A 15000-nucleotide genomic window follows, 5' to 3' on the forward strand; every position below is an offset into this window, starting at 1 on the left:
GGTTCGTAGTGTACGACGGCGCGCTCTTTTTCAATAAGGAGCGCACGCGTAACATCGTCAAGTTCGACCTGCGCACGCGCATCAAGAGCGGAGAAGCCATCATCGCCAGCGCTAACTACCACGACACGTCGCCCTACCGCTGGGGCGGCAAGTCCGACATCGACCTGGCGGTGGACGAGAACGGCCTGTGGGTCATCTACGCCACCGAGCAGAACAACGGTCGCATCGTCATCAGCCAGCTCAACCCGTACACGCTGCGCGTGGAGGGCACGTGGGAGACGGCCTACGACAAGCGCTCGGCCTCCAACGCCTTCATGATCTGCGGCGTGCTCTACGTCATCAAGTCCGTCTACGAGGACGACGACAGCGAGGCGACGGGCAACAAGATCGACTACATCTACAACACAGAGCTCAGCAAGGACAGCTACCTGGACATCTCCTTCCCCAACTCCTACCAGTACATCGCCGCCGTGGATTACAATCCCCGCGACAACCTGCTCTACGTCTGGAACAACTACCACGTGGTCAAGTATTCGCTGGACTTTGGCGCCCTGGACAACAGACTAGGTAAGGGGACTTTCCATCAAAAACGATTAATTTGCCTTTAGGTTTGAAACCCTGGTGCTGGCTTTGTGTTTCCCTTCCTGTGTGTTTCCTCACCTGATTTCTAAGTGCTGACATGCTTTGGCATGCTCGTTGAGCTGTCCTTCATTTTAATAGTCTAGAGTTTTGTTCTTTATTAGTCTACTGTCGTATATGCAGTTCTATTCACCACTGCTACTCAAAACAGGGCCCTTGGGCAGAATATATATGCATAATATTGTCTTAAACCTTTGCCGGTTCTAAGCTGACGTATGTATTTTTAGACGGTTAATGCTCACCGGAGGCTAATTAAAGTCAGGTTTCAGTAGAAATGTTGCAGAGGGGGGGTCCTCGAGGACTGTGTTTGAAAACATCAAACCACAGCAAGGGCTGTATTGGAGAGGGTGTGCCTGTTAGTGGAGTTTGAAAAGGTGAAGGAGGTAGTATTTCATACTGTATATCATTCATATACATATTTTTGAAATCCTGAAGCCAACTAACCGCTGCCTTGACAAATCTGATTATATGATTTTAATATGTATAAATCCCTAAAGCCAGGATGATTTCATCATACATAGGTAACTTTTTTATATTTTGTTTTTAATTTAACTGAAATTGAGTTGAGCTAGGATTTACTCCAAATTCCAATCTACCTCATTGCAATAATATACAAAATAAACACAAATCCTTAAGTAAGCAAGGCTTTGCATAGAAAAAAAAGAGAATTATGTGCAGAAACATTGATGCAGATCTACAGGCCTTAATGATAAAAAGGCTCTGGTCTTAAACACACGTTGACAATATGACAATAACACAAACTTTGTCATGTACGAGTGTGTAATGGTGTGGAGCAGCTGTTTTGTGATTTGTTTTTGATTTACATTTGTTACTTTTTTTTCTTCTAATTGCCAAGTGGGGGTTGGAGTTAACGAACAGGAAATGTTTGGCTGCTTTTGAAAGCCAGCTTGCAGGGGCACTTGCCGTGTGTGAGAAGTAGATAATTAATGTAGGGAGAGCACCTTCGTGGGCCACCCATTTATAATTAAAGCCCTTTAGAGGAAAAAAAAAATTATACAGTGGAAAATATACACTGGGAAACAAAGGGGAGGGATACCTCTGTCATGGCATAATTGCATGGTGAAATACTTGCTCCATAGCTAACCTTTGCACAGATAGGCATTCATTTTTGTGGGGTTTTTTGTGTGTGTGTTTTTTTTTTTTTTTTTTTGCATTCTCACAAACAGCAAATCGTTTGAACCCTTATTGGCTTTAAACCTTTCTTCCTGCAAAGTAAAATGATTAAAATAGTCCCCAAGTGCCTGAATTAATAGGTGTGTTTTAACACACAGAGTTTCCAGTAGCCACGTTCAAAGTTAAGAGTTGATTCTTCTGTTTCTCTTTTTTGTATTTCGTCACCCGATTACTGAGCGCATGTTGAAAGAGAGTTATTAAACGCAGTGGAAGTCTCTCTCGGGAGCCTAATTTCTTCACACCTCTGTTTGTGAAATAACAGATGTGACACACACACACAGACAGACACACACACACACACACACATACACACACAGACACACACATGCCAAAAAGAAAATGTCTCTGACACACAGAGGTAATTCTTTGTGCTTCGTCTAATCAGCCTCTTTGTCAGATGTGTCAGAAGTTGTTTGGCAGCCAAGTCTCCGCTCACAGCAGTGAACTAAATCTTGAGTTTCGCATCTGTCTTTATTTTTCAGTGTCACGTTTTTCATTTAATCCCAGTGAAAAAATAGAGAGGGAAAGAGGGAGAGAGAGATAGAGAGAAAGAGAAAAAAAGGAAGAGAGAGAGAGACATTGCAGTAATGCTGCAGTTGCCTTTGTCAAGTGTAAGATTAAACAACATGGTGAATTCCAGCATGTGTGTGTGTGTGTGTGTGTGTGTGTGTCTGAAAGAGTGTGTGTATGATAGAGATGGGGAACGTGTGCATATAATATGTGTGTAAGCATTTCATAAGCATTTTCACACAAACTGCATCTCTTGCACGTATATCATTAGTGTGTGTGTGTGTGTACAGTGTGCGTGCGCGCACGTCCGTGCATGCAAAATATAGTATGTGTATAATGTGTATAATGTGTATAATGTGTATAATGTGTATAATTTACATGTGTCTGCCTTTCTGCAATCTGCACACGTTCCCTCTGTCTGTCCTGCACTTTTTTTAAAGCATAGCAATTAGTGTCAGCCGGGTGAGTCGTCGTCTGAGTCTGGCCGCGGCCGACGGCCTGGAGATGGAGAGTGTCTGGCCCCCTCGTGTCACCAGGAGTTTGGGCTCCCTGGTGGACGCGTCACTGTTTGCCCAGCGTAATTGCTTCCCTTCCCTGTCTTTCCTCTGTGTGTGTGTGTGGCTGTGTGTGTGTGTGAGTGTGTGTGGCTGTGTGTGTGTGTGAGTGTGTGTGTGAGACGGAGTGTGTGTGTCTCCTCTGCACGGGTGTGAACAAAGACAGAGAAAGACAGCCAAGAGATGGGAAGGAGTAGAGCCGAGGGGTCTGTGTGTGTGTGTGTGTGTGTGTGTGTGTGTGTGTGGGAGTGGGGGTGTTGTGGGAGGAGAAACACACACAAGTTGTTGGGGTCTACGCTTTATTAAATGAATGCGTATTAAAGCCTGCTTTTACATGCGTCCAGGGTGGCACACTACAGCAAATTAGCAGGGGTAGGGTTCGCTTGCCAACTTTGTTTTCACCGATCGTTTTCACCCACTCAAACACAGCCGCTGCTGCATCCATTCACCATGGGGCCCCCCCCTCTGTGTGTGTGTGTGTGTGTGTGTGTGTGTGTGTGTGTGTGTGTGTGTGTGTGTGCATGTGGGTGTGTGTGTGTGTCTGTGTGTGCACGGACCGAGGCTGCACATTATATGCGGACGAACGCGTCAGGGCTGACCTCCAAGGAGTTAGCCAAGGAGGATGCTGTGCTGACAGAGAGGAAAAGACAGATCGCCGGCCGGAGCGAGAGGCAGAGGGATGGGGCCGAGAGGAGAGACGAGAGACAACGTGATGGAGTGGTAATGGATTGAGAGGGGAGATAGAGAGATGGATAGACAGAGGGGTAAATGAAGGGATGGGGCCAAGCTTTGGTGCCAGTGGAGAGATGGAGGGAGGGAGAGAGAGAGAGAGAGAATGAGAGAACACGCAAACAAGGAGATGGTGAGAGAACAAGCAGAGAGAATCACTGTAACTGAGTCTTAATGAATGAATGAATGAATGACTGACTGACTCACTGACTGAATAGTCAAATTAATTAATGAGCAAATAAGCAAACAAGATGAATTTCAAATTGACAAACAACCAAATAGAAATTGGACCGCACACTCTATACAGGAATCTGAATATAATGTCTCACACTTCACCACCCATCCACTATACCTCATACCTGTGTGTGTGTGTGTGTGTGTGTGTGTGTTTTGTCTGTTTGTGTATGTGAGTGTGTGTGTGCGCGTGTGTGTGTGTCTCTGTATCAGGAGTATGTAAGTTATCCGCCCCGGCACCACCCCACCTGTGTACTCGAGAGACCTGCTGCGCTTGAGTTACCGTGGCGCCCGAGCGGAGCACAAAGGCCGTCCAGGCAGTGTGGGCGGGCGGGCGGGCGGATGGGCACAGCTGCGGCCTCCTGGCACCAGGCGGTGTGTTGGCACCGGCCCTGGCTATGCCCACCTGAACGCCACCAGGCTTGCCAAACTCGCTCACTCACTCACTGGCTTGCTCGCTTACTAGCTCCTGAAACCTGTTAGATCTGTATTTATTATTTCTGTGTGATGTCAGTGTGACAACGGTCAGCAGCTAGGCTACAGAGCTGTGCTACAAGTGAATGTCACGGCGTGATGCTTCAAATACATGGCTCTCGATCCTGGGTTTAGTTCAAGCAAAGTGTTTGTGGTGTGTTGAGCAGTTGCCATGACAGCTGAACACAGCAAAGGGCCTTTGTTTGCTTTATTTTAGATTTTTTTTTCTTTTCAGGTTTATGAATCAATATTTTATTTAGTTTATCTTTCTTCTGTAAATAACGTGGCGGAAGGTGGATCGACTGTGCACTGCCTTTTTTTATATGGCAGGTTTTGTACACGTTGTTGTTAAATGAATAGTTCCTGTCAGACAGCCACAAAAGAAGAGAAAACTAGCTCAAAAGACTGTTGCCCATCGTTGCAACCTTAAATGTCATTCAATCAAGAGAAAGGAGCAGAGGGCTGCATTGTAAGTATAGTACAAGCCGTAGGGCTTGTCAACCTCAGTCCCCTATACTGATGTAAAAAAATAAAATGAAAATGAAATAAATAATGAAATGATAAATAATGAAGTAGATAATAATCCAGTGGACATTAGGCAGTTGTGAACGTATGGCTGAAATGAATAAATATCAGAAAAAAGTGAGGCCAGAGACAGATTGTAGGTAATATTCCAACTCTGCACGGAGTATTGCAGGAGAAGCTGGAAATGATAGCCTGCTAATTGGATTAGCGATGTGTGTATGCCCTGCAGCTGACCTTTTAATAGCATGCCAAAGCTAAAGTAGCGCTTAGCATTGACGTATGCACCTTTGTAGACTGCTCCTTATGGCATGACGTGGAGTTGGTGGGTTATAGAGAGGCCCAAACCCAGATTTTTACCTTAATCTGGACTGGATCAGGGCCCTTAATCGGACATGCATTTGACAAATCCAGAGCCAGATCAGAGACAGATTTTTTTTTTTGGAACCAGTCTTTCAACCAGGCCAGCTGCAGTTGAAATCTGGTCTAAAACACACACCTTTATGTCATGACAAACAATAGCACAGACCATAGCAGTCCTCTAGTCAATTCAATTCCATTCAATTCAATTCAATTCAAGAATGCTTTATTGTCATGACAAGCTCACTTATATTGCCAAAGCAGTTATACAATAAATCTGAACACATACATGTCTGTAGATTTGTCCCTGTACCGATGAATTCCATGGCAGCATGTTTCTATGGCAACCCCTGTTGACATTAACTCTATAGTAGAGTCATTCTTTACTGCACTTTAAAAAGAGAGGACAATTAAAAGTCTGAATTGACCACCTTGACCCGCCATGATTTAAGCCCAGTGATTTTCAGCAGAGCAAGGAAGCTTGAGCTGGTTATATAAGTTAAACCAACCCTCATGTTGAATGCTGCATTCACATTCACTGCACCATGGGTTTTTAACTGTGTGTGACCCCAGGACAACTATTCTGAATAAGGAAGAAAGCTGAGTGCCACAGCTGAATAGAAAACGGAGAGTCCCTCAGTCAGAAACCACCAGCACTGCTTTCACAGACCAACAGTGGGCCATTGGTTGAAAGCACCTACAGAAAATAATCAGATAGATAGATAGATAGATACTTTATTGATCCCCAGGGGAAATTCAAGGTCTCAGTAGCATACAGACAACACACACACATTTACTAATAGCAGAAAAAGTAATTAAAAGTATATAATATAAAAAACACAACTAAGCAATAAGGACAGTAGAAGATGAAGAATATACTAATATACTAAAATACAAATTATACTAAATAAAACTTAATCTAAATCCATTCTAAAAACAGTATCCACATAGTGGGTGATTAATCAATCAAGAGGCGCTTGCAATGACTGAGCCTGTGATTCTCTGTGCATAGTAAGGTAAGGTAAGGTAAGGTGCTCTGTGTGAGTGAGTGTCATGGTGATGGTGCAAATGAGTAAGTCCAACAGTGCAACAGTGCAAGAATAAAGTCTATATATCTATATATATATAACTATATTAAGAAAAGGTATAAGTGTGGCCACAGTTCGGCTATGGCATGGAGGGAGGGTTTATGCATATGTACTAATATAGCACGCAAACAGTGAGGCAGAAAGACAGTGGTAAAAAGTGGCTAGTGGACAGACAATATCCAAACATGGAGGTGGTGAAGAGGCAGACAGACTATGCGGAGAAGTCTATCTCTCCTCTTCCCTTAAGTGAAACATTGAACAAATGGGACAAATTACTTCCTCAGTCTGTCAGTGCTGTGGAGTGGATGACACTCATTGTCCAAGATGTTGATCAGTTTGTTCAGGGTCCTTTTGTCAGATATTGAGGTGATGCACTCCAGTTCAGCTCCCACTGCAGAGCCAGCTTTCCTTACCAGCCTGTCAAGTCGCCCCGCATCCTTCTTCCTTGTTCTTATTCCCCAGTTCCACAGACATCCAGATGTGAAATGGAGTCAGCATGAATCCAAAATATGTATAAAAGATCCTTTGGTCTTGTTTTTTTTTTTCCAGAGGCATCATGAAGGGGATCAGTGTTTCCCACAGAATACCATTTGTGGTGGTTGGTTTGCAGAATTAACTTGAATACAACAGTTAGCACAGTGTGGTTATGATGCTAACCAATTTAAGCACAATTTAGTACAACCTGGAAAATCATTGTGTGGTGGTCAATGTTGATATTGTGGTGGGCCGCCACAAATAAGTCAATGTATGGGAAACACTGGGGATATTATTTAATGAAAATAAGTATAAATACTTTTTTGATCCCGTGAGGGAAATTTGGTCTCTGCATTTAAGCAATCGGTGAATTAGTGAAACACAAACAGCACACAGTGAACACACAGTGAGGTGAAGCACACACTAATCCCGGGCGAGTGAGCTGCCTGCTACAACGGGCGGGGGGGAGCAGTGAGGGGTTAGATGCCTTGCTCAAGGGCACTTCAGCCGCGGCCCACTGGTCGGGGCTCGAACCGGCAACCCTCCGGTTACAAGTCCAGAGTGCTAACCAGTGGGCAACGGCTGCCCATATAGGTTTGTAAGTTCTGTTTGTAAGGTCTGGAAGTGACTGTATTAATCTGATATACACGACTGAACAATGACCAGTCACTTTTATATATCCCTTCATTATTTTACATAATACTAGACATATCTCTCCCGGTGATGCAAGCACACCTACAAAGTGAAGAGAAAAAGGTGTTATTTCTCAGAGAGAGATAGACTCTGCAGCATCTCCAGTCGATTGTTGCTGTATTTTTCAGCGTAGTTCACAGAGGGGGCTACTTGAGGGGTCTTAGTGCGAGGTGGCCAGCCACTCGAGAGAAATATGCCCGCTACGCTGCCACCTGCCACCCACCCTCGCTCGCGACGGACGACCGGCGGGCTGGCTGTCTCTTCCCCTTTCCTTCTGGACGCAACAAATTACCCATACTCCCCAGCCCGGGGGAAGAGAGGTGTCATACGCCGAGATTAATGAACCCTGTTAAGCCGTATGGATTTTCACCGCCGCCAGACACCAGATATTTTTATGCTTTTTGGATTTCCCCCACCCCACTCCAAACACACACACACACACACACACGTTTAGGCTTAGACTGTGTTTGATTTAAATATAAAAAAGGCTAATGTGATTGTCTGTTTGTTTTACATTCTAAATGATTCCCATCAGATAATGTTTTCTGGTATTGTGTGCACCACATCATAGCCCACAGAGTCCTGCCATTTTAGGACATACACTGTTGCTGTTTGCTGTGAGCTCAAGGCACAAATTGGTTGCATTTGAAATTAAGAATAGAACTTGGTCATCCTCTCGGCTGTCAGTTGTGATCTAAGAAAGACATAAATCGTTTCCATTTGAGGGGAGGTGAAACAGAGCTGGCCTCTCTGAACTGAGGTTGGCTGACATTTCGAAGCGAACAGCGGCTATTAGCTCAAATATGACTTTATTTTGGCCGCTTCACTTGGTCCTGTGAGGCCCAATAGAGCAAGAAACTGAAATGCTGCAACTCTTGGAGTATGTCTTTAGAGAGGCAGGAGTGTGTGTATGTATGTGTGTGTGTGTGTGTGTGAGTGTCTGTGTCACTGTGTGTGTATATATATGTGTGTGTGTGTATGTGTGTGTGTGAGTGTGGTAGAGGGGGGTTGGGGTGCAACTGGTGGGTGCAATGAGGGTCTAAAGGTCAAAAGGTCGAGATTAGGAAATTAGTGTTGACCTCGGCTGTCAGCATCTGCCCCCACGACGCCGACCTTCAGCTCTAACCATCTGCAATCAACCTTTGACCCCTCTCCACTGTGGGCTTTCGCTCCCTGGTGAAGTGGAAGGCTGGAGCCTCTGAAGTCACTCCTCGGCCACAAGGGTCATCCTTCAGGAGAAGGGAAAATGCCCGCCGGAGTGGACAATGATTGGTGTTCAAGGGCAACAGCAGTGAAGGGCTCTCTCCAGACCTAGCCTACGCTAGTGTTAGCGTGGACGGTTGCGCTGGGTAATTGTAGCCTGACTGGGATGTCATTCTGGGATGTCATTCTGGGATGTCATTCTGGTGTCATTCTGGGATGTCATTATGGGATGTCATTCTGGTGCGTGTCAGACAGAGGCAGCGCCCGGCTGGTGTCATGGCAACATCTTAGGGCTGAATTAGGAAGCGGGGTCTCTTGTGTGTGTGTGTGTGTGTGTGTGTGTGTGTGTGTGTGTGTGTGTGTGTGTGTGTGGACATGGTGTCCCTTTTGATTGCAGCTGTTGCAAGCGTGGAAATGTCCGTACACACACACACACACACGCACACATACCCATCTTTATCACCGCCTGGGGACACCTGAAAGAACAGTCACTTTTGGGGACACCACTTTCTAAGCATGGTACAGACAAGGCATTGCACAGGATCATTGTATATGGGTTCAGTAATAAGCAAATCAGTTGTAATATAGAATACACACTTCATACCTGAAGTTAGTCTGACACCTGACTCCTGACCAGCCACAGGGGACAGGTGTCAGGTGGTCAAAGTGAGGACTCTGGCCCCGCCCATAGTTACGCCCACCCAAGTGATGTAATCAACAAGCACAGTGCAATCTGGGGACCAACTTCTGTATTTTCTTGGATATACTGAAAACCATTCTGAAGGAGCACATGTAATGTAAACCACATTTGTTCAAGTTGCAATGCATCTTATACTATAATACCATGAGGTATTTGAGGATTTACTGTTGTTTTGGAAATACTCGTGAGACCTGCCTCATGACACCAAGTTGAAGCTATCACATTATACACAAGGAAAGAAATAAAAACAGTAGCAATCAACACATTTATTGGCTGCTTAACACAGTGCCAGAATGCACAACCACACTTCATTAGAACGTTATGAGGTAGATTGTTGTGATAGTTATTAGCGTACATTATTTCTGAAAGTGCTAGTAATGCTACAGTCAACACCATGTGAAAAAGCAGATACCTTCTCAATATAAAATATCTACTCAGGCATTGCAGATACCAAGTGAATAATGAAAATAAAAGAAATATTAAAATGAATAAAAAAAATTGTGTTGTCAGAATATTTTTAACGAACCTCGTCAACAAGGATACAATGTACCTTCTTCTCACACGCAACTCTTTACACTTCAACATTATTACAATCATGAGCATCATTAATTTTCCTCTAAAGCCTGTTTGTATGAGCATGTAGTATTAACAACGAAAGTACACAATTGACCCTCTCCCAACCTAAAATCATTTAAGTACTGTTAAAATAAAGTGCATGTACTGTAATACCAATGACAAAAACATTGCTGACCCTCTGCCAACATAAAATATAAACAAGAATACTGTGTAAGTACAGGGCATGTATTGTGTGGTCCTCTGAAATGCTCAAGCCCTGTTAAGAAAACTGAACACATTCCCATCTCCCACCCCCAAACTCATTCTTATCAAATTGCTATAAAAGGGTCTGTGTGGTTCTTTGGTAGGACACACAACGATTTTTGACATAAAACTTAACTGACATCCAGTCACGGAACTTAAGTGCTTCAGGTGCTGAGTTGATACAAGAAACGCAGGAGTTCTGCCTGTAGTGATAAATTTCATCAGGGTCTTCTCAACAGCGCAGATTTCTTCTTGACTCCATGGTCTTCTCTTGCGGCAGGCTGTGAAATAGAATCACAACAAAGAATATCAAAAAGACACTAATGAAATATGCTTAACCAAAAATATTCACACTTATGTGTCTTTCAAGTCTGACAATGAATGAATTGTTGTATGATGAAGTTGTTTGACAAGTTTTAATTTGATAAAGACAGAGGCCTATACATTTATTTTAGCTCAGTTTCATGACAGGTTTAACATATTTACTTGAACACAAACCCTATCATTTGCTACACTAGTTTTGATCGGACTACATAAGTTCATATCAGACACAAACATCCATCATACTTACATGTCTTGATGCTGCATCTGGAACATCGGAGTTCATTTCATCACATTTACTTTGGCTCTTCATCTTTGATGTGCCTAAAACAAAAACAATTTCACACCACAAATCACCATCCTGTTCGCAACACACATTTTGTGAAGGGCAAACAACATTTTTAAAATGAATCTGTATGAAGACACGCTTGCAAAGAGGAGAAGCAATTTTTGCTTGTGATTTATTTATGTTTTGTTTCACATTCATGAAAGGTTTGGTATGAATATTGAGTCATGTATCATGAAACAGTCATGAATGCTTTATGTGCAGTTTATGACAGCTGCTATGAGTTATGTGTTATGAACTCACCCGTCAAGTAAAGTGTTACCCAAATGTTTGTGAAAAAGGTTTAGTGAGTTAGAAGTCCTCTTGACTATTTCTAAGCTATCCCAGACTTAGGTGCTACTTTTAGGGCTAAAATACTTTGAGTTAATCCCCAGCTGACAGTTATATTGTGGCAACGTTGTGAGCATGTACCGCGATAGGTCACGGGCGTAGTTGAATAACATGGTGGCTACGTACATTTGCTTAATCGTTTGGATGTGGTGGCTACATTTTTGTCCATACCTAAAGTTACGTGCAGAGGACTTTCTGGGATGTCAATTATGTTGCTACAGCATTCTCTGAAAGTTAGTAGTTACTTTTAGCCTTAAGATTCTTTGTGAATATGGCCCCTGCTGTCTCCTCGATGACATTTATTTATCAGTTAGGCATGAACAAAACCTTACTCACGCTTCTTTAGTAGCTGAACCTGGATCCTCGGACTCGTCCTCTGACTGCATGCAGTGTTTCTTCTTTGAAGTGCCTGCGTTTCAGACATTAAAATCAGCATCATGTTCAACACCTTCAAGACAACCTGCAAGCATTCATATTACTCTTTAATACTTACGTTTCTTAGCAGCTGAACCTGGATCCTCGGACTCGCCCTCTGATTGCATGCACTGTTTCTTCTTTGAAGTTCCTGCGTTTCAGACATTAAAATCAGCATCATGTTCAACACCTTCAAGACAACCTGCAAGCATTCATATTACCCAGTTTTTTCCGCTAGATTTTTTTTAACAGTGGCGCAGGTACCTCGGATTAGCATTGCTGTTTATTCTTAAACTGCAATTTTCAGCAGCCAGCGGAGGGCATTTAGCCTACTTAGTACTATGCTTCGACAATATTTTGCGTCTCCCCTAATTCTGAAGCAGTGGCACTGCTAAATGAAGAGGAAACACTGAGAAGAAAGTTAATGCTTTAAATAGGCTACATCAATACAATATATAATATGTAAACTGAAACTGGACGGCCATAATAACCTCTGACTAGTTTAGGCTACTTATTGTTAAATTGCAATGTGAGCGGCAGCCCAGCAGGGAGGATACGTCGAGGATTATTTAAAAAGCAAATGTGCGCCTGCCCTGATTCTGATACCGTATGGCGGTATTAATTAAACAATGGGGGCCGCCATGCTGAAATAAATGTAGAGGAAACACTGTTACCCTTAATAATGACGTTTCTTAGCAGCTGAAGGTAGGTAGGATGTAGAAGGTGGGCTTAGTTCTTCAGCCGTCAGTTAAAACTTTCTGAATGGTCACTCTCCTCTGGAATTGTTTCTAAAGCACACCAATCAGAAACTTGTGAAATCTACTAAATGTATAAATCATAGTGAGATTAACATTAACCTTGAACATTATAATTACCATTGGGATCAATTTCAATTTCATCTAAATTCTTTCCTTTGTAGTCCATTAAGCACCCTCTTTCCATGGCCATCGGGACTATGGATTAAGAATAGGATGTGACTGAAGTTCATATCGGGTCAAGGCAGGTGACCCAATACTTTTGGAAATATAGTGTATATAGCAATCACATATTACCAGACAATATACAGAGAATCAAATATATAGCCATCACATAAGACCTGTGGACAATATAAGGAGAATCAGGTCCAAACATATTTCGAAGTTTTGTGTTCACACCTGTAGCACACAACACGCTCCTGGAGTAAACACTGGGTGATTTAACATGTTTAGAATGTAAATTACTTACATTTGACTTTTGTTGTTCTTTTGGGCCTTCCGCTTTGTATCCCGATTCTGCATCGCCTCCTGCTTCCCATGGTTGCCTGTAACAAACATACAGTATAAGCTATGAAATGATCATCTAATTCCACTATTCATGCCCATAAGACATTTTCTCAAGAATGTTTTTATTGCATATGAACAATGATTGCTCTTTCTTCACATGGCACACAGGCAAACAGTAACAGTCATCTACAGTATGCCTCCATCTCCAAGTCCTGGGTCTATAGCAGTTCATTGCATTAAATGGTCTATTATTGATTTAATAAGAGCAACCTCATCCTTTTATATTACAATTTTGCCTCATCCCATACACAATTTATTTAGAGAATTGTCAAACAGGAACATTACTGTGATGTGCAAACTAATGAGAGTGTAGCTGTCAACTATACCATTTTATCATAGAGGGATTCACACTTTGAGTGATGCTGGTATAAAACTAAAATTGTTTTAAGAACCTCTCCGAGTTGGTACTGTGCAATAGAAAAAAGAAAAAGCATGCATTTTACACCATTACACTAATAATAGTCTAATACATATTATACATCAATATGTTAGCCCAAATTTAATCTGGAATAAGCATGACCATAGGAATACAAATTTGAAATGCTTACCTTGTCATTTCACATGCTCAACAAGTAATATCTAAGGAGATAATAATAGAAGAATATAAGACTGACATCATGGGAAAAGAACTTAATATCTCTAACGTTAGCCTAATGTCTGTATAACTAGGCTGTTAAGCTACTTTGTCATTATGATAGCTCGCTAAAGTATTGACTTATTAACAGTAGCAAAGGTCTCTACTTTTTTTTGATAACTTTGTTAGCTTGCTAACGGTTTACTTCATTAGCATGCTGTCTGGTTTTGTCCAGACAAACGTTAGGTGAACTTGCCAGCGTGCAGACATGTCCCTGTTAGACCATCTATGCTAACGCTCTATTTGTAGGCAATTTGCTAGCGTCTGCGAACTTCGTTTGCTTGCCATCTTAATAACATTTGGTAGTTGGCTTGCTGAAACGTTACATGGTTTAAGCATGCAGGCTTCCGAGGATCAAAGCCGTCAAAAGTAAAAGTATAGCGTTATACATCGCATTAATTCAACACTTACTACCGTGGTACCAGCCGGTGGTGTAAGACTCATTATCCAGTAACTAACCTAACGTTAATGCGATTATAACGTAGCAACAAGAACTACCCTGCTGTTCTATCAAAAATATGTTTCTCAAGTATAAAGCAATACAAGACAGAACATTAAACTTACATTTACAGCACACACGTGTCCTCTCCTCCACGTTTCACCTACTCCTGGTTTCATCAAAATGCGCTTTGTCAAAGTACTTCTTGTTGTAGAAGAAAAGCGTTGTGGGATAGATAAGCTGCTGATTGGACGTGAATCTCTTTGCGTTGTTTGAAATAAAATAACCTGAAATTAATACATTTTATTTTCATTAATTTAATTGTTTATATTCGGTATCATCAATTAGAAATGTTTTAGACTAAACCTATGGAATACAAAAAGTGCTGATATAGCCTAGTTGTAAAACTGAGCCCGCCAAAAGCATCTGGGGTGGGGTGTGGGGATCCGTTCCTATAGTCTATTTGGGGACTTGAGTCTGATGAGACCGGGAGTGCGAGAGTGGAAAAGGGAGTGCAGCCAAACCGCCAAAATGTTGGGGAGGGGTCCCATAGTCTGTATGGGGACAGTCAGAAGTGCTTAAATACTATGCAATGGGAACATAACACAGACGATTTCAAACGTGTAGTAATCTAGTAATACTCTAGTAATAGTAGGCTAGGCCTGTAAAGTAGCCTACTTGAAGCCTATGTTGAATAATCACTCATTAATTTGTGCAAACAAGTAATCAATGACATGAAAATTAAACTAAGATGGCCAAGTTGCTGGAAGGAGGGCGTTAACACACAAATCTAGGCAAACTTTAAAAGTTAGTTGACCCGTTAAACCAGGTTTATCATAGGCCATAGATAAAACACAACTTTGAAACAGGCTTTTATGGAGATTCTGTTGAATATGGCAATATAGAGGTAATAAGCTTGGTTTCACCATGTCTAATAGGCTAGTAACCTTTAGCCTATGGGTAAACTTCCTTTGCTGTTCTCCAGTAACTGTCTTTTCCTG

At 42.4% G+C, this 15000-nt stretch overlaps 1 protein-coding gene and 1 long non-coding RNA gene across 2 annotated transcripts in view; one reads left to right on the forward strand and one right to left on the reverse strand.

Annotated features, from left to right (window-relative positions):
• The window catches only part of LOC125289129 (adhesion G protein-coupled receptor L3-like), a 294210-nt gene that overhangs the window by 163776 nt on the left and 115434 nt on the right, over positions 1-15000 (forward strand). The window contains exon 7 of the mRNA XM_048235824.1: positions 1-567. This exon is cut by the window's left edge and continues 234 nt beyond it. Within this exon, the coding sequence (XP_048091781.1) occupies positions 1-567 (567 nt within the window). The remainder of the gene's footprint in view (positions 568-15000) is intronic.
• On the reverse strand, positions 9118-10812 carry LOC125289130. Its single transcript, XR_007192574.1, has 3 exons — positions 10765-10812; positions 9279-10474; positions 9118-9150 (listed from the first exon to the last, which is right to left on the reverse strand). It is a non-coding gene; the product is annotated as an uncharacterized LOC125289130 (long non-coding RNA).

Source organism: Alosa alosa, chromosome 24, assembly GCF_017589495.1.
Source record: "Alosa alosa isolate M-15738 ecotype Scorff River chromosome 24, AALO_Geno_1.1, whole genome shotgun sequence".
NCBI classification, from domain to species: domain Eukaryota; kingdom Metazoa; phylum Chordata; class Actinopteri; order Clupeiformes; family Clupeidae; genus Alosa; species Alosa alosa.